The sequence below is a fragment of the Bufo gargarizans genome, chromosome 4 (genome assembly GCF_014858855.1).
Source record: "Bufo gargarizans isolate SCDJY-AF-19 chromosome 4, ASM1485885v1, whole genome shotgun sequence".
Lineage (NCBI taxonomy): Eukaryota > Metazoa > Chordata > Amphibia > Anura > Bufonidae > Bufo > Bufo gargarizans.
In genome coordinates, this window is record NC_058083.1 from 523,982,684 (window position 1) to 524,002,445 (window position 19,762).

The 19,762-nt window shown below is 44.9% G+C and overlaps 1 protein-coding gene across 5 annotated transcripts in view; it reads right to left on the reverse strand.

Annotated features, from left to right (window-relative positions):
- LCLAT1 (lysocardiolipin acyltransferase 1) overlaps positions 1-19,762 on the reverse strand; it is a 92,826-nt gene that overhangs the window by 34,742 nt on the left and 38,322 nt on the right. For all 5 annotated transcript variants that reach the window (XM_044289448.1, XM_044289446.1, XM_044289447.1 and 2 more), the window contains exon 5: positions 3,204-3,320. In XM_044289448.1, coding sequence (XP_044145383.1) covers positions 3,204-3,320 — 117 coding nt within the window. The remainder of the gene's footprint in view (positions 1-3,203; positions 3,321-19,762) is intronic.

Here is a 19,762-nt window from a genome sequence, read left to right on the forward strand (position 1 = left end):
ATATATAACTATATACAGGAGATGCCCAGGTTATACCAGCTGTACATGTATAATAATAAACAGGAGATGCCCAGGTTATACCAGCTGTACATATATAATTATATACAGGAGATGCCCAGGTTATACCAGCTGTACATATATAATTATATACAGGAGATGCCCAGGTTATACCAGCATGCTCCATATCACTATATACAAGAAGATATATAACTTATACCAGCTGTACATATATAATTATATACAGGAGATGCTCAGGTTATACCAGCTGTACATATATAATTATATACAGGAGATGCCCGGGTTATACCAGCTGTACATATATAATTATATACAGGAGATGCCCAGGTTATACCAGCATGCTCCATATCACTGTATACAAGAAGTAGGAGTATACAGTATGTACGAGTTGCCATATGTCTAAGTGTCCTATGCGGCTTTGGGATATGTTTGGAGTGGCCGTGCCTCCTGTCAGTACCACTTGTGAACACTGGATGGCACTGTGTAATAAAACGATTACACCGACCAGCTAATTATATTCTCCCATTAGTCTTATCTCCGGGAATAATAGGGGTGCGGGCTGCCGGTGTTTTTGGGATACATAGAGGCATAAGATGGGATGATAAAAAAATAAAAGACCTGATATTTTAATCTGCATCTTTAAGTCGTTTTTCTGTCTGGAGACTTTCCAGTTTATACAGATCCTGACCCACAAGAATAACGTTCCTGTGGCTCTCAGCGAATAATGGGGGTTGTAGTTTTTAAACAGCGGGGGTTCCACGGGTTGGGGATGACTGCCCCAGAGGAAACTCATTGGACCCGATGATAAGAGAGCGCCCCCTCCCCCCTGACCTGGGACAGCACCAGGGCTGATGACTGGGTGGAGGGGGTCTGAGAGCTTCAGAGCTGTAATCAGCTGTGACACTGGGGTTAACGCCACCCCACCAGGGCGAGGGCTGGCATCAAGACCCTACCTGTGAAGGTGAGCAAGACGCAGATTTCGGCACAACTTTACCCCAACAGTGCTTAAAACATCTGTGGTGGCTCGTGGCACGCTGAACGCGATCAATGGCTGCCGTACTAGTGCACGCTTAGACTGCGCCAGATAAAAGGCGCTACTCCATTGTGAACCTGGCGCAATCTGCTTAGCTACACCCCTCCCGCTGTAATCTGCCGCACGCGCCATAAATGTGGGACACGGCACTTTAGAGACCGGCGTTATCATCGTGCTTGTCACCAGGAGCCAATACTCTTGTATTATAGAAGGTGACCACCATGATATCTACAAGAGCCGGGGATCCAGGGTAGTCACCACTGCTGGACGGGGATGTTGCTAGGCAACAAAACTAAATCTGCACTCTAGTTTGCAGATTCAGCTGGGAAAACGTGCAGCTGTATAACGCTCACCCCAAGGATAACATCTGACCCCTGCAGCAGCTTCATTTAAACAAGATTCAAATTTGACTGCAGTGTAAAGAATGGAGGCCTTCATCCTGGATGCTATGGCAAACACTGTACGTTACATAAGAAGCAGAAAAAAATGGAGAAAACACAATACCGGTACAGATCTGCACATGGCTCTGGAGGCTGCCTTGACAATCAGAATGAAAAACCTCCATTCTTTACACTGCAGGTCAGCAAGCAGAAGCTGAAAAAAGATGTACAACATAAATAAATATAGGGGGTCAATTATTATTGGCATACCTTTGCCGCAGATTTGGTCGCAGGGGATATTTACGGCCGAATCTACAACTTTTCCCAGTGCAAACCATTTTTCCAAGGTGGCGGAAAAAAGAGGGCGTGGCATTTTCTACACCAGTTTGGCCTTGGGGGCCATTTGCAGAAAGGTCTCAGGCAGGGAGGAGTCTCCCTCTACTGGTCACATGCAGCACTGCAGCCAATTCACCAGCAAACCCTGCTGCAGCTGCCTTTGGCCCAGGCCTGGATGATGCTCCCGCATTGCCCCCGGGGTCCATCACACCCCGATTCTCCCAATGCAGGCTACACAAACCAACGAGCGCACCGTCTATGGTCCTCCACACAGGATCCCGGGAGATTTAGCTTCAAATCCGTTTCCAGGAGCCCCGTCTCCGCTCCATCCGGCCGCTCTTATTTTCGCAGATTTTCATCCCTGTGACTATATTTGCCGCCCTATTTTTAGAGTAGAATAATGTTCGCCGCTCGGTTTTCTTTCTCCCCGAGGATCGGAGGCTGCCAAGAGCCGGAATGAATTCACACGAGAGCCACCGAGGGATAAAAGCTGTCACTGAAACAAAGATTTTCTGCTGAACCATGCAAAAACGATCTGCGGGCTGACTGCGAGGAAAGGGCCGGAGACGTCTGCAGCATCTAACCTCAAGACGTGACCGAGTGTCCCTTTCCAGGGTGGAAATTTACGGATCCTGCATTTAACCCCTCCACCCCCCCTTCCCTTCCTCCATTAATCTCGACACGTCCTGGGTACATCCAGTACAATGAAGTCCGCAAGCAAAACAAGAGCCTATTAAAATATTCTTTGCGCTTCTACAACATTTGCAACATCTCTGCTTGCTGTAAGGAAGTGGAAGCACCTAGAGACTTGAAGGCCTAATTCGACACAAATGGGCAGCACATTTGCTACAATGTATCAGTGCAGGTAAGATTTATCAGAGGACCGTCTATACTTGACGCAATTATAACAAAACCTCTGCTCAGAGAAGTCATTAGATAGGACCTTCCTAACTGTATATGAGAAAGAAGTTGTGCTCTCACAGCTGAGGGTTTGTTACACTTGTATCTAGTCTAGCCAATCCTCTGTGGGCTCCAGACTGACACAATGTATCAGTGCAGTCCTCATGTTACAGTGTCATTTGCCCCAAACTTTCGTGGTGGAGTCTGCACCAAAAGCACCATGTCTGAACACAGCTTTAGCTCTAGGCAGGTTTTTAGCGTCTATTCACTGACAGCAGGCAGAGATCTTGGAACTTTGAGAAGCTGAATCGCGAAGAATACTGGAAAGTCTTTCTGAAAAACAATATTAAAGAGCTAACAACAAGGATCAGCGCACTCTTCTCCTGAAACACTCTGTGCTGCGGACATCACTCCTACAGCCTGATCCCAGCCCACTTCACAGCAGAGACACTCAGTGATGTAGAAGGATAAGAGAGGCGACCCTAACACGTAATCATATTCCACGCTCATTGCAAAAATGTAAAATAAAAAATTACCTTCTCTCAGGCGATGCACGATGAAGGTGAACCCCGTAGTACGCGGGTGGAGGACGTATTCATACTTCTCAAGGGCATTCTTCTCTGCAAACTCATGGCTGCGGGCTTTGGTATTTTCTGAAGAAAAAGAAAACATGATCCTGAGTTACATCCTGTATTATACTCCAGAGCTGCACTCACTATTCTGCTGGTGCAGTCACTGTGTACATACAGTACATTACTTATCCTGTACTGATCCTGAGTTATATCCTGTATTATACTCCAGAGCTGCACTCACTATTCTGCTGGTGCAGTCACTGTGTACATACATTACATTACTTATCCTGTATTATACTCCAGAGCTGCACTCACTATTCTGCTGGTGGAGTCACTGTGTACATACATTACTTATCCTGTACTGATCCTGAGTTACGTCCTGTATTATACTCCAGAGCTGCACTCACTATTCTGCTGGTGGAGTCACTGTGTACATACATTACTTATCCTGTACTGATCCTGAGTTACATCCTGTATTATACTCCAGAGCTGCACTCACTATTCTGCTGGTGCAGTCACTGTGTACATACAGTACATTACTTATCCTGTACTGATCCTGAGTTAAATCCTGTATTATACTCCAGAGCTGCACTCACTATTCTGCTGGTGCAGTCACTGTGTACATACATTACATTACTTATCCTGTATTATACTCCAGAGCTGCACTCACTATTCTGCTGGTGGAGTCACTGTGTACATACATTACTTATCCTGTACTGATCCTGAGTTACATACTCTATTATACTACAGAGCAGCACTCAATATTCTGCTGGAGGAGTTACCAGTGAGAACAATGAGTGCAGCTCTGTAGTACATAGTACAGGATATAAAACTTAGGATTGTGTGCAATCAGCAGGCTTGTCCCTGTGGATAGGCAAGAGGTGTTTGACTGGTAGGGATCTAACCACTGGACCTCCCACTGATCATGACCCCCACAATTCCCAGTGCCGGTCCCGGTGCCCACAAAGTGCAGCGCTCCATTATAACAGAACAGTCCGTCTGTACAAATAGGATTTGTTCCGGATTCCTGTGCACCTTCATTCAGCTTCGTTCTTTGGCAGGAGAGGCTCCGCAATACAAAGGTCGGTTATGGCCACTGGGTGACGAGGAGGAGTGGGCTGCATCTTCTGACGTGCGCCGCTCTCTCCTGGCACAATATCAATAACTGTAGTATAGTGATTAATGGCAGAATGGGCCAAGAGTCGTGAATCAATGGAAAATCTTCCTTCTCCAAGAGAGATGTAGTATCTGATCGTCTGACAGAACTCAATACACACCTCAGCTGCTGCAGAACCTCATAATACACACCTCAGCTGCTTTAGAACCTCATAGTACACCCCTCAGCTGCTGCAGAACCTCATAATACACACCTCAGCTGCTTTAGAACCTCATAGTACACCCCTCAGCTGCTGCAGAACCTCATAGTACACCCCTCAGCTGCTGCAGAACCTTATAATACACACCTCAGCCGCTGCAGAACCTCATACTACACACCTCAGCTGCTTCAGAAGCTCATAATACATACCTCAGCTGCTGCAGAACCTCAATACACACCTCAGCTGCTGCAGAACCTCATAATACACACCTCAGCTGCTTTAGAACCTCATAGTACACCCCTCAGCTGCTGCAGAACCTCATAGTACACCCCTCAGCTGCTGCAGAACCTTATAATACACACCTCAGCCGCTGCAGAACCTCATACTACACACCTCAGCTGCTTCAGAACCTCATAATACATACCTCAGCTGCTGCAGTACATCATAATACACACCTCAGCTGCTGCAGAACCTCATAATAGACACCTCAGCTGCTGCAGAACCTCATTATACACACCTCAGCTGCTGCAGAACCTCATTATACACACCTCAGCTGCTGCAGAACCTCATTATACACACCTCAGCTGCTGCAGAACCTCATAATAGACACCTCAGCTGCTGCAGAACCTCATTATACACACCTCAGCATCCGCAGAGCGTCTTTTTGATGAGGGCTTGTCATATCTTCAGACTGCCATTTTCAATTCCATATCTGGACCCCCACGTGCATCCATTTTTTTATGTACCACTTCATTTGAGTGAATGTCAGACAAAAACCTACAAACTTTACTGTAATTGGTCTGTGCACTTGGCGGGTGCGGTCCGGATTACACAAGATACTGCCTTGTGAATCACACGCACTTTTTTCCTCCGAAAAAATATTTGTCTGACTTTTTACAATTCTGCACTGCAGGACCAATAAGTGTGTCCATAGCCTCCTAGTTCAAGAATAGAATGCCAGTAGTACAGTGAAGACTGACGTTTCCACAGACACAGCAGTACGAGATATACAATTCTACAGAACAGAGTAGAAGTGCATTTCTCTTAGGGTCCAGGGAAAGCTGGGTGATAGTCTGGTCAGAGGACTGGCAGACCAGGAAACAGCTCAGGGGCTTATATATGACGTATATTACTGTGGGGAGATGGATACTCTGACCTGCTAGCTCACTGCAGGCAGGTGTGTAGTGGGTCGCCCAGTCCTTCGTTGACTTATTACTCCTGGATATCCCCGCTGTTAACACTACTGGAATTTTCCGTGATTTTCCTGCGTCATTCCTTGCATAACGGCAGTACCACAGGTGTGAGGGAAATGTCACAGAAATAAGATGAATGTCTTATTCGTACGAAATTGCAAAGAATAAACGGTGCGGATTATAAACTTCACTGTGAGGATCCAGCTCCTGGGACTACCAACGGGTTGGCACTGACCACCAATGGGTTGGCACTGACCACCAATTAAAAGATAAAAAATTAAAAAATTAAAAAAATCACCATAAAAATCGATAGGGGGCATTTGATGTGACACATGGCCATCTGGCACTACAGGTTCGCCCCAGACAAACCCCACCATTCGCATCACTGAGAAGCACGAACATCGGCGCTCCTCACAACTGGTGCACCGGGGTCCACATGTCTGGGCCCCCCAGAACTGACCAGAGACACAAAGAAAGAGGAAGCAACTAATGCCGGGGCCTGGCACTCAGGGTCTAGCATTGAATGCAGCGGCTGCGCTTGGAAGAGGATACGGGAGCGGTAAGTCCACAGTATATTTTTCTCTAACAGAAATGAATTGATGGCTTCGAGCTCAGAATGGGTAAAAAAAATAAAATAATAATAATTAAAAGAGCCGATCCCCCATCACTGCCTCTACTGGTCCCAGTGGTCATGTGATTGCTCTCCACTCATCACTACGGGACTGCCAGAAATAGACGAAACTTCCAAAGCAGTGAAAGGAGGGCGGCCGCGCATGTGTGACTGCCCTCTGCTCAAGTGGTTCCATTTAGGAACCTGCCCCTATCTGACACTATCCATCACTGTCCCAAATGGGAATAGCCCTTTACAGTATAACTGTCATATTATTTTTGTTTTGGAGTATTGGATTGTGGTGATTAATATCTCCTTGGTGGCCCTATTTAAACTTTTCACTGTGTATTCAATTACCCCTTAATTCCACAGTTTTGTTCCCTGTACTGCCTACTTTTACCTGTGCTTAAAATAGGGTTGCTAGGCATGGTCCGTCTATGTGTTGCTAGGCATGGTCCGTCTATGTGTTGAAGCATGGAGGATGCAGAAGCACGCAGCGTGCAAGGTCACATTCCTGACAGCCAGGGACTGTAAGTAAATGATTAAAGCCAGGTCCTCTCCAGCAGCTGATAACAGTGCCTGGGCTGTGTGCACTTCTCCCTGTCCCTGCGCTTGGCAGACGCTCCCTCGCTCAGCAGACTTGGAGAATGCAGAGTTGAAGCAGCGCAGACCAGGGAAGGGAGATCTGCCATCTGCTCAGTGTATAAATGAAAGCAACATGTGGTAAGAGGACCCCTTTGTGCTGCAGGAGATTAACCCTTTAGGGGGGGAGGGCTCTGGTTACTGACACTTTTGGGGGGCTATTGTTACTGGCTAGTGAGGGCAGGCGGGATTAGCCTCAGGGTGAGGGCAGTGGCGGCCATCTTAACTAAATAGAGAAATTGCAGTTTTATGCAGACTGGTTGCTAAGGGCTGAATCTTATTAAATATGGGGTAAGTCAGTATAATAGTAACTGATTCTGGAATATCATGTTATTAGTAACTACATATATAAAAATTGAAATTAGGGTCTAAGTGTGACAGTTATCTTTTAAAGGAAAATCGTATCATCAGAAAAATATAGCTAAAATATATATATAAAAAAAAAATTACTACTTTTTCAAACTAAAAAACGACAAAAAGCATAAAAAAAAATAAATAAATAAAAAATGTATAGGTCAAACAAACAAAAAAAAAATACTACAAGAATCAGTATATACAGTGAGGAACATAAGTATTTGAACACCCTGCGATTTTTCAAGTTTTCCCACTTAGAGATCATGGAGGGGTCTGAAATTCACATTGTAGGTGCATTCCCACTCAGAGACAGAATAAAAAAAATACCAAAAAAATTCTGGAAATCACATTGTAGGACTTTTAAACAATGTTTTTGTCTTGCACTGCTGAACATCTGAGAAACAGCAAGAATTCTGGCTCTCAAAGACCTGTTACTGTGCCTTTAAATAGTCCACCTCTACTCCACTCATTAATCTAACTTAGTAGCACCTGTCTGAGCTCTTTAAAGACCCCTGTCCACCTCACAGTCAGTCAGTCAGACGCCAACTACTACCATGGGCAAGACCAAAGAGCTGCCAAAAGACACCAGAGACAAAATTGTGGACCTCCACAAGGCTGGAAAGGGTACGGGGCAATTGCCAATTGGTGAAAATAGATCAACTGTTGGAGAAACTGTTAGAAAATGGAAGAGGCTGAAGATGACTGTTAATCTCCCTCGGACTGGGGCTCCATGCAAGATCTCACCTCGTGGGGTATCACTGATGATAAGAAAGGTGAGGAATCAGCCCAGAACTCCAAGGGAGGAGCTGGTCAATGACATGAAGAGAGCTGGGACCACAGCTTCAGAGGTCACTGTCGGTAGAACATTACGCTGTCATGGTTTCAGATCATGCATTGCACGGAAGGTTCCCCTGCTCAAGTCATCACATGTCCAGGCCCGTCTGAAGTTTGCCAATGACCATCTGGATGATCCAGAGGAGGCATGGGAGAAAGTAACGTGATCAGAGGAGACCAAAGTAGAACTTTTTTATCTAAACTTCACTCGTCGTGTTTGGAGGAAAAAGAAGGATGAGTTGCATCCCAAGAACACCATCCATACTGTAAAGCATGGGGGGGGGGGGGTAACATCAGGCTTTGGGGGTGCTTTTCTGCGAAGGGGACAGGACGACTGCACTGTATCAAGGAGAGGATGAATGGGGCCATTTATTGTGAGATTTTGAGCAACAACCTCCTTCCCTCGGTCAGAGCATTGAAGATGGGTTGTGGCTGGGTCTTCCAACATGACAACGACCCGAAGCACACAGCTAGGATAACCAAGGAGCGGCTCCGTAAGAAGCATATCAAGGTTCTGGAGTGGCCTAGCCAGTCTCCAGACCTAAATCCAATAGAACATCTTTGGAGGGAGCTGAAATTCTTTGTTGATCGGTGACAGCCCCGAAACCTGACAGATCTGGAAGAGATCTGTGTGGAGGAGTCAACCAAAATCCCTGTTGCAGTGTGTGCAAACCTGGTCAAGAACAGCAGGAAACGTCTGACCTCTGTGATTGCAAACAAAGACTCATGTACCAAATATTAAACACAGAATTTCTCAGGTGTTCAAATACTTATGTTCAGCAGTGGAAGACAAAAAAAAAATCTTTAAAAATCATACAATGTGATTTCCTGGATTTTTGGTTGTTGAATTCTGTCTCTCAGGGTGGGAATGCACCTACAATGTGAATTTCAGACCGACCCCTCCATGATTTCTGAGTGGGAGAACTTGCTAAAATCGCAGGGTGTTTAAATACTTCTGTTCCTCACTGTATAGTTATAGCCATTGAGCTAAAATGGCAGAACTGTGCCTCGCTCAGAAAGCCCAAACCGGTAAAGGGTTAATTTTAGGAGCTGGTCTGGGGTCCGATCTCACCTGGATGTGAATGAGTTTAGGGGGCTAAATGCATGTGGGCGTCTGACCTTGGGTCTTGACAGGTTTAGGAATCTGATCTGGGTACTGAATGACTTCAGGGGTCTGGGGTCTGAACCCCTTTATGTTTGTACAGAAAGTATATTGGGGAATTGAATCGCTTATCATTATACATAGAATAACATCGATTTGCAGAAACTGGAATAGCCCTTTAAATTTTAAATCCACAACTCTAAAAATAGCCGTGAAATCAAGCAGTATAGAGCCATTATATATGTACATAAACAGCGGAGGGGAAGTGGTGTCTAGACGAGGGATTCATGTAATCTCCAGAAGCAGAATGAACACGGAAAAGCAAAACTGTGATATAGGAATAAATGATGAAGAATCCAATACTACTGCAACTACTCTCATCATCTCATACCTAAGGGTAAGAGGACGTTCGCCGGACTGGAGTATTACCGGTAGGTTAAAGGGGCTGTAATATTTGCCCGTATTAGAATAATACAAATGGGGGAGCGATTCCTCACCATTTGCCAGATGGAGGAGCCACAATTAGGAGCCCATAACTGATTTCAATGTGTGCTATGTAATGTCTCATCCACCCAGCACTGCTATTATCTGTCCAGCAATTTAACACAGTGATTACAAACATTATTTATCCTGTACGGATCCTACATTACATCCTGTATTATACTCCAGAGCTGCACTCACTATTCTGCTGGTGGAGTCACTGTGTACATACATTACTTATCCTGTACTGATCCTGAGTTACATCCTGTATTATACTCCAGTGCTACACTCACTATTCTGCTGGTGGAGTCACTGTGTACATTACATTACTTATCCTGTACTGATCCCGAGTTACATCCTGTATTATACTCCAGAGCTGCACTCACTATTTTTCACGGCGGACAAGCACTCCAACACACAGAAAAACCAACAACCAGGCTCTGAGCGAGAAGCAGGGGAAGGGTCACCTCCTAGCTAATCCCTGACCTCTCTCCCTGCACTGCTCAGCCCACAGGCAGACCTTGGTGGTAGGAATGCTGTGTCCTCGTGCCTAGGCTAATACACCCTAACTTCCCAAAGATGGTGAAAAGGGGAAATAGGAGCAGCCTGCTCGCACAGAACCTGGATGGGAGAGAAGATATCAACACAACTAAAACAGCAAACAAGAACAGAAACCACACTTATCTTAACAGAGCTGGGACAGAACATTCCTTGCTTGCTTGCTTCCTAGGCCAGACTGATTTCTATAACCCGCTCAGAGCACTGGAAATGAGAGCCATTTAAACTAATGACCCCACCCAGTGCACCTGATGGGAGGCGGATCCAGCACGACTACAAAACAAACACTAAAGACGTGCTGCTATTCTGGCCGACCTCCGCACATAGTCAGAGCCGGGCATGACATTATTCTGCTGGTGCAGTCACTGTGTACATACATTACTTATCCTGAGTTACATCCTGTATTATACTCCAGAGCTGCACTCACTATTCTGCTGGTGGAGTCACTGTGTACATACATTACTTATCCTGTACTGATCCTGAGTTACATCCTGTATTATACCCCAGAGCTGCACTCACTATTCTGCTGGTGCAGTCACTGTGTACATACATTACATTACTTATCCAGTACTGATCCTGAGTTACATCCTGTATTATACTCCAGAGCTGCACTCACTATTCTGCTGGTGCAGTCACTGTGTACATACATTACATTACTTATCCAGTACTGATCCTGAGTTACATCCTGTATTATACTCCAGAGCTGCACTCACTATTCTGCTGGTGGAGTCACTGTGTACATACATTACTTATCCTGTACTGATCCTGAGTTACATCCTGTATTATACTCCAGAGCTGCACTCACTATTCTGCTGGTGCAGTCACAGTGTACATACATTATTTACTTGTTAGTGTACTCTGAGTGTGTATGATACATGACTGGGATCAGAGGACATTGTGTACGTCTGATGCGTATTATGACAGACAGGGTATATTCAGTACATTTCCCGTTGCAGACTTCCGCCTTCATTGTCATGCAGGTTTTAGCTCCGCAGACTCACGCATTTCTTAGCCGATGTTTAACATGTCGGGAGTAATTACTATTCACACGGCTTTAAAGTGCAGTTATTTAGGTCGTTTTAAAAGCACAGCCTGGCGTAGTACACAGTGTCCTGTCATCAAAAATCCACTCTGCTCACAATAACCTGCCTGTAAATAGATAAGTGCTCGCGCATTTCAAGATTTAGATGCATTTTAATGGATCAGCCGCTCAAGTATTCCAAGAAGTCGTCTAATTTTGTCAAAACTGTCACAATGGACGCTGCAGAGGGTTTTACGAAATGAAAAGGTCTATTTAAAAAAAAAAAAAACAAAACAAAACTGTTTTGTCAATAAATCAGCCTAAAACAAGAAACAAAAACAAAAAACTAAAACATTCTGTACTGGAAGAGTATTAAGAGCATCAATTATAGCCGAGCTGACAGAGCACGCTTCACGTAACGGTCTGCCATTAGATTTTTATACCACTGAATAACTGAGCGGTGAGGTGAGAAAAACGTGATTTACCGCTGACCTCATCTCCCGACATCCCCATTCTGGGTTTCTTCAGACTAAACGGTGCACCTAGGTTCACAGGAGAGATGACTTCAGAATAATTAATACTTCCCTAGTGGTCCGAGGTAAAGGGGGGGGTTTAGGGTGGGTGGTCTAGGGTGGTTAATATTAGATTCCCTGGTGGTGTAGGCTAATGCAGTTTCCTTGGTTGTGTTGGATGTAGAGGAGGGTTAACATGGAAATCTTTGGTGGTATAGGGCAGGGATGGCCAACCTGAGGTTCTCCAGCTGTTGCAAAACTACAACTCCCAGCTTGCCCAGACTGCCTACAGAAGAGCATGGTGGGAGTTGTAGTTTTACAAAAGATGGAGAGCCGCAGGTTGACCATCCCTGGTAAAGGGTACTGTCCCTTTCATTGGTGGTGTAGGGTGGAACATCTGAACATTGATTCTAAGTGGTCTAGGTCTTTGGTGGTCTAGGTAAAAGAGGGGTTAATATCTGTATCCCTAGTGGTCTGGGGGCAAAGTTCCCTTCAAATGGTGCTTTAAAAGTTTTTTTTCCAGGATTTACATATTGATGGCCTATCCTCAGTATAGGTCATCAATATCAGATTGGCAGGGGTCCGATTCCCGGGACACCCAATGATTAGTAGTATAAAACAGGCCGTGGAGCTCTGTGGGAGCTAGTACAATGGAAATATGCAAATAACTCCATATCAGCATGGCTTCGTGAGGGATCGGTCATGCCAAAATAATTTAATCAGTTTCTATGAGGAGGTAGGTTCTAGACTTGACAGCGGCGAATCAATGGATGTCGTATATCTGGACTTCTCCAAAGCATTTGACACTGAACCACATAAAAGGTTAGTATATAAAATGAGAATGCTCGGACTGGGAGAAAACGTCTGTATGTGGGTAAGTAACTGGCTGAGTGATAGAAAACTAGTGGAGTACCTCAGGGGTCAGTATTGGGCCCTATTCTCTTCAATATATGTATTAATGATCTTGTAGAAGGCTTGCATAGTAAAATATACATTTTCACAGATGACACTAAACTGTGTAAAGTGACACTGAAGAGGACGCTATACTGTATATATACACACTACAGAGGACAGTATAATTTGTGTATATATCTCTATCTATATCTATCACTAGGGCTGCACGATATGGGAATTTTGTGCGATTGCGATTAGGGCCCTAAAAATTGCGATAACGATATGCAATGTGATATTTTAAGGGAATTGTGCTAGAGGTCTATTTGCTTGGATTTTCCCATATGAGCCGCTGACACGGCTGGGTATGACATAGTTGTGGGGGATCTGTGGAGGGCGCCGTGTTGTGGGGGATCTGTGGAGGGCGCCGTGTTGTGGGGGATCTGTGGAGGGCGCCGTGTTGTGGGGGATCTGTGGAGGGCGCCGTGTTGTGGGGGATCTGTGGAGGGCGCCGTGTTGTGGGGGATCTGTGGAGGGCGCCGTGTTGTGGGGGATCTGTGGAGGGCGCCGTGTTGTGGGGGATCTGTGGAGGGCGCCGTGTTGTGGGGGATCTGTGGAGGGCGCCGTGTTGTGGGGGATCTGTGGAGGGCGCCGTGTTGTGGGGGATCTGTGGAGGGCGCCGTGTTGTGGGGGATCTGTGGAGGGCGCCGTGTTGTGGGGGATCTGTGGAGGGCGCCGTGTGTGGGATCTGTGGAGGCGCCGTGTTGTGGGGGATCTGTGGAGGGCGCCGTGTTGTGGGGGATCTGTGGAGGGCGCCGTGTTGTGGGGGATCTGTGGAGGGCGCCGTGTTGTGGGGGATCTGTGGAGGGCGCCGTGTTGTGGGGGATCTGTGGAGGGCGCCGTGTTGTGGGGGATCTGTGGAGGGCGCCGTGTTGTGGGGGATCTGTGGAGGGCGCCGTGGTGTGGGGGATCTGTGGAGGGCGCCGTGTTGTGGGGGATCTGTGGAGGGCGCCGTGTTGTGGGGGATCTGTGGAGGACGCCGTTGTGGGGGGATCTGTGGAGGACGCCGTTATGGGGGATCTGTGGAGGACGCCGTTATGGGGGATCTGTGGAGGACGCCGTTATGGGGGATCTGTGGAGGACGCCGTTATGGGGGATCTGTGGATGGCGCCGTTATGGGGGATCTGTGCTATGACACATAGGGCCATGAGGGGGGCCAGCATAAGACATATAGCATCTTATGCTGGTCCCCCTCATGTGTCCTAAACGGCGCACATAACTGCCTTTGCGTGTAAAGTATTTTACTAGTGTGTGTGTGTGTGTAACAATCTCTCTCCTATTGATAACAGGTCCGGCCTCTGTACTCACTGTCACTATGAATGCAATGCTCTGCAGCGAGCTGGCCGGCCGGCGCGTGACTGACGTCACTTAGTAACGCTCCTCCTACTTCAGCTGCAGTGCATTCATAGTGACAGTGAGTACAGAGGCCGGACCTGTTATCAATAGGAGAGAGATTGTTACACACACACACACTAGTAAAATACTTTACACGCAAAGGCAGTTATGTGCGCGGGGCCCCTTTATATATAATCGCTGCATTTTCGGGTCGGCCAAATCGCCATATCGCATTTGCCGATTATCGCGATTTGATTATTTTTTCGATTTATCGTGCAGCTCTATATATCACACACACACACACACATACATACATACACTACAGAGGACGGTATACTGTATATATACACTGCAGGGGACAGTATACTACTACAGAGGGATCTGGATAGATTGCAGGCTTGGGCAGAGAAGTGGCAGATGAGGTTTAACACTGACAAATGTAAGGTTATGCACATGGGAAGGAATAATGCAAGTCACCTGTACATACTAAATGGTAAAACACTCGGTAACACTGACATGGAAAAGGATCTAGGAATTTTAATAAACAGCAAACTAAGCTGCAAAAACCAGTGTCAGGCAGCTGCTGCCAAGGCCAATAAGATAATGGGTTGCATCAAAAAGGGGCATAGATGCCCGTGATGAGAACATAGTTCTACCACTTTACAAATCGCTAGTCAGACCACACATGGAGTACTGTGTACAGTTCTGGGCTCCTGTGAACAAGGCAGAAACTTGGGGCAACTACAGTACCCTGAAAGATCAAAATTAGGGTTATTCACTTTAGAAAAAAGACGACTGAGGGAAGATCTAATTACTATGTATAAAAATATCAGGGGTCAGTACAGAGATCTCTCCCATCATCTATTCATCCCGAGGACTGAGACGAGGGGACATCCTCTGCGTCTGGAGGGAAGAAGGTTTGTACACAAACATAGAAGAGGATTCTTTACGGTAAGAGCAGTGAGACTATGGACCTCTCTGCCTGAGGAGGTGGTGATGGTGAGTACACTAAAAAAGAGTTCTAGAGGGGCCCTGGATGTATTTCTGGAGTGTAATAATATTACAGGCTATAGCTACTAGAGAGGGGTCGTTGATCCAGGGAGTTATCCCGATGCCTGATTGGAGTCGGGAAGGAATTTTTTATTCCCCTAAAGTGGGGAAAATTGGCTTCTACCTCACAGTTTTTTGTTTTTTTTTGCCTTCCTCTGGATCAACTTGCAGGATAACAGGCCGAACTGGATGGACAAATGTCTTTTTTTCGGTCTTATGTACTATGTGACGTCATTTTATTGGGCGCAATAAAAGGGGCAAAGGGGCTGAGCTGCGATACCAAGCACAGCCACTATCAAACGGATCGCGCTGTTCTAGGTAAACAGTGAGGAGGCTGTGACGTTAATCGGAGCTCCACGGCTTCATCAATCAGCTGATCCGTAGGGATGACAGAAGTCAGACCCCTGACGATCTCATATTGATGACCTATCCTGAGAATAGGTAATCAATATGTAAATCCCAGAGTACCCCTTTAAATTAAAAGAATATATAATTCCCTGTTTTTCCCTGGTAGTCCAGGAAAATGTTCACTCCATTGGTGGTATAGGGAAGAAAAGGGTTGCAATGTTATTTCCTTCTGGTCTAGGCTAGAAGAGATGTTCGTACGTTATCCCATGAAGGTCTAAGATAATGCCCCCTCCATTAGGTGTAGGGCAGAAGTGGTCTAGGATAAAGCCAACTACTTTGGTGGTCTAGGGTAGAAGAAGAGTTGGTATACCATTTCCTGGTGGTCTAAGGTAGTAGAGGGCTGTGTTATACTCTGGTGGTCAAGGGTTAAAGAGGAGTGTGATCTCGGATAATGTCCACTAAATCTGTGGTCTAGGGTACATAGTTACATACAGTGGATATAAAAAGTCTACACGCCCCTGTTAAAATGTCAGGTTTCTGTGATGTAAAAAAATGAGACAAAGATAAATCATTTCAGAACTTTTTCCACCTTTAATGTGACCTATAAACTGTACCACTCAATAAAAAAAAAAAAAAACTGAAATATTTTAGGAAGAGGGAAGAATAAATATAAAAATAAAATAATATGGTTGCATAAGTGTGCACACCCTTAAACTAATACTTTGTTGAAGCACCTTTTGATTTGTTGTCATGCTGAAAGATGTTCATGTTCAGCTTTCTAGCAGACGCCTGAAGGTTTTGTGCCAATATTGACTGGTATTTGGAACTCTTCATAATTCCCTCTTAGCTTAACTAAGGCCCCAGTTCAAGCTGAAGAAAAACAGCCCCTTGGCATGATGCTGCCACCACCATGCTTCACTGTGAGGATGGGGTTCTTTTGGTGATGTGTAGTGTTTTTGAAATTATGGCCAAAAAGTTCAACCTTGGCATCATCAGACCATAACACCTTTTCCCACATGCTTTTGGGAGACTTCAGATGTCTTTTCGAAAACTGTAGCCTGGCTTGGATGTCTTTGGCAAGACGAAAGCCTTTTCTTACCAAAACTCTACCCCATAGCCCAGACTTATGAAGAATACGGGAGATTGTTGTCACATGTACCACACAGCCAGTACTTGCCAGATAATCCTGCAGCTGCTTTAATGTTTCTGTAGGCCTCTTGGTCACCTCCCAGACCAGTTTTCTTCTCGTCTTTTCATCAATTTTGGAGGGACGTCCAGTTCTTGGTAATGTCACTGTTGTGCCATATTTTCCCCACTTGATGACGGTCTTCACTGTGTTCCATGGTAGATCTAATGCCTTGGAAATTCTTTTGTCCCCTTCTCCTGACTGATACCTTCTAACAACGAGATCCCTCTGATGCTTTGGAAGCTCTCTGTGGACCATGGCTATTGCTGTAGGATGCGACTAAGAAAATTTCAGGAATGACCAACTAGAGCAGCAGAACTTTATTTGGGGTTAATCAGAGGCACTTTACATGATGGCCGGTGTATGCTGACTCCTATTTAACATGATTGTGAATGTGTTTGCTTAACACAGCTACATCCCCAGTTATAAAGAGGTGTGCACACTTATGCAACCACATTATTTTATTTTATTTTTTTGTTTTCTTCCCTCCACCTAAAAGATTTCAGTTTGTTTTTCAATTGAGTTGTACATTTTATAGGTCACATTAAAAAGGTGGAAAAAGTTCTGAAATGATTTATCTTAGTCTCATTTTTTTTTACAGGGGTGTGTAGACTTTTTATATCCACTGTAGGTTATATAGTTGATAAAAAGACATCAGTCCATCAAGTTCAACCGAGGGATAGGAGGGGACGTGAATTCCAAAAGAAAGTGACACTCAGATTTCTGCACGTTTTCATAAGCAATAATGTTTACTTTTAAGAATTCACCTAAACCATTTTATAAATCCGTCCACTGTTCCTGCTGTGACCACGTCCTGAGGAAGTCTATTCCACAGATTCATTGTTCTTACAGTAAAGACGCTTTGATGCTTCTGGAGACTGAACTTTTTCTTCTCCAGTCGGAGGCAGTGCCCCCTTGTCTATTGAGGGCATTTTACATGGAACAGTTTTTCACTGTATTTTTTGTATGGCCCATTTATATACACTGCCTGTCCAAAAAAGTCGCCACAAAAAAAAAAAAAAATGGTCACACCATCTAATATTTCGTTGGACCACCTTTAGCTTTGATTACGGCACGCAGTGGCTGTGGCATTGTTTCGATAAGCTTCTGCAATGTCACAAGATTTATTTCCATCCAGTGTTGCATACATTTTTCACCAAGATCTTGCATTGATGATGGTAGAGTCTGATCGCTGCGCAAAGCCTTCTCCAGCACATCCCAAAGATTCTCAATGGGGTTAAGGTCTGGACTCTGAAGTGGTTAATCCATGTGTGAAAATGATGTCTCCTGCTCCCTGAACCACTCTTTCACAATTTGAGCCCGATGAATCCTGGCATTGTCATCTTGGAATATGCCCGTGCCATCAGGGAAGAACAAATCCATTGATGGAATAACCTGGTCATTCAGTATGTTCAGGTAGTCGCTGACCTCATTCTTGGAGCACAAACTGTTGCTGAACCTAGACCTGACCAGCTGCAGCAACCCCAGATCATAGCACTGCCCCCACAGGCTGGTACAGTAGGCACTGGGCATGATGGGGGCATCACTTCATCTGCCTCTCTTCTTACCCTGATGCGCCCATCACTCTGGAACAGGGTAAATCTGGACTCATCAGACCACACAACCTTCTTCCATTGCTCCAGAGTCCAATATTTATGCTCCCTAGCAAATTGAAGCCTTTTTTTCTGTTTTTCCTCACTTATTAGTGGTTTTCTTACGGCTACACAGCTGTTCAGTCCCAATCCCTTGAGTTCCCTTTGCATTGTGCATGTGGAAATGCTCTTACTTTCACTATTAAACATAGCCCTGAGTTCTACTGTTGTTTTTCTTTAACCACTTCAGCCCCGCTAGGTGAAACCCCCTTCATGACCAGAGCACTTTTTACACTTCGGCACTACACTCCTTTCACCGTTTATCGCTCGGTCATGCAACTTACCACCGAAATGAATTTTACCTCCTTTTCTTCTCACTAATGGAGCTTTCATTTGGTGGTATTTTATTGCTGCTGACATTTTTACTTTTTTTGTTATTAATCAAAATGTAACGATTTTTTTGCAAAAAAATGACATTTTTCACTTTCAGCTGTAAAATTTTGCAAAAAAAACGACATCCATATATAAATTTTTCGCCAAATTTATTGTTCTACATGTCTTTGATAAAAAAAAAATGTTTGGGCAAAAAAAAAATGGTTTGGGTAAAAGTTATAGCGTTTACAAACTATGGTACAAAAATGTGAATTTCCGCTTTTTGAAACAGCTCTGATTTTCTGAGCACCTGTCATGATTCCTGAGGTTCTACAATGCCCAAACAGTAGAAAAACCCCACAAATGACCCCATTTCGGAAAGTAGACACCCTAAGGTATTCGCTGATGGGCATAGTGAGTTCATAGAACTTTTTATTTTTTGTCACAAGTTAGCGGAAAATGATGACGATTTTATTTATTTTATTTCTTCTTACAAAGTCTCATATTCCACTAACTTGCAACAAAAAATAAAAAATTCTAGGAACTCACCATGCCCCTCACAGAATACCTTGGGGTGTCTTCTTTCCAAAATGGGGTCACTTGTAGGGTAGTTATACTGCCCTGGCAATTTAGGGGCCCAAATGTGTGAGAAGAACTTTGCAATCAAAATGTGTAAAAAATGACCGGTGAAATCCAAAAGGTGCACTTTGGAATATGTGCCCCTTTGCCCACCTTGGCAGCAAAAAAGTGTCACACATCTGGTATCGCCGTACTCAGGAGAAGTTGGGGAATGTGTTTTGGGGTGTCATTTTACATATACCCATGCTGGGTGAGAAAAATATCTTGGTCAAATGCCAACTTTGTATAAAAAAATGGGAAAAGTTGTCTTTTGCCAAGATATTTCTCTCACCCAGCATGGTTATATGTAAAATGACACCCCAAAACACATTCCCCAACTTCTCCTGAGTACGGCGATACCAGATGTGTCACACTTTTTTGCTGCCAAGGTGGGCAAAGAGGCACATATTCCAAAGTGCACCTTTCGGATTTCACCGGCCATTTTTTAC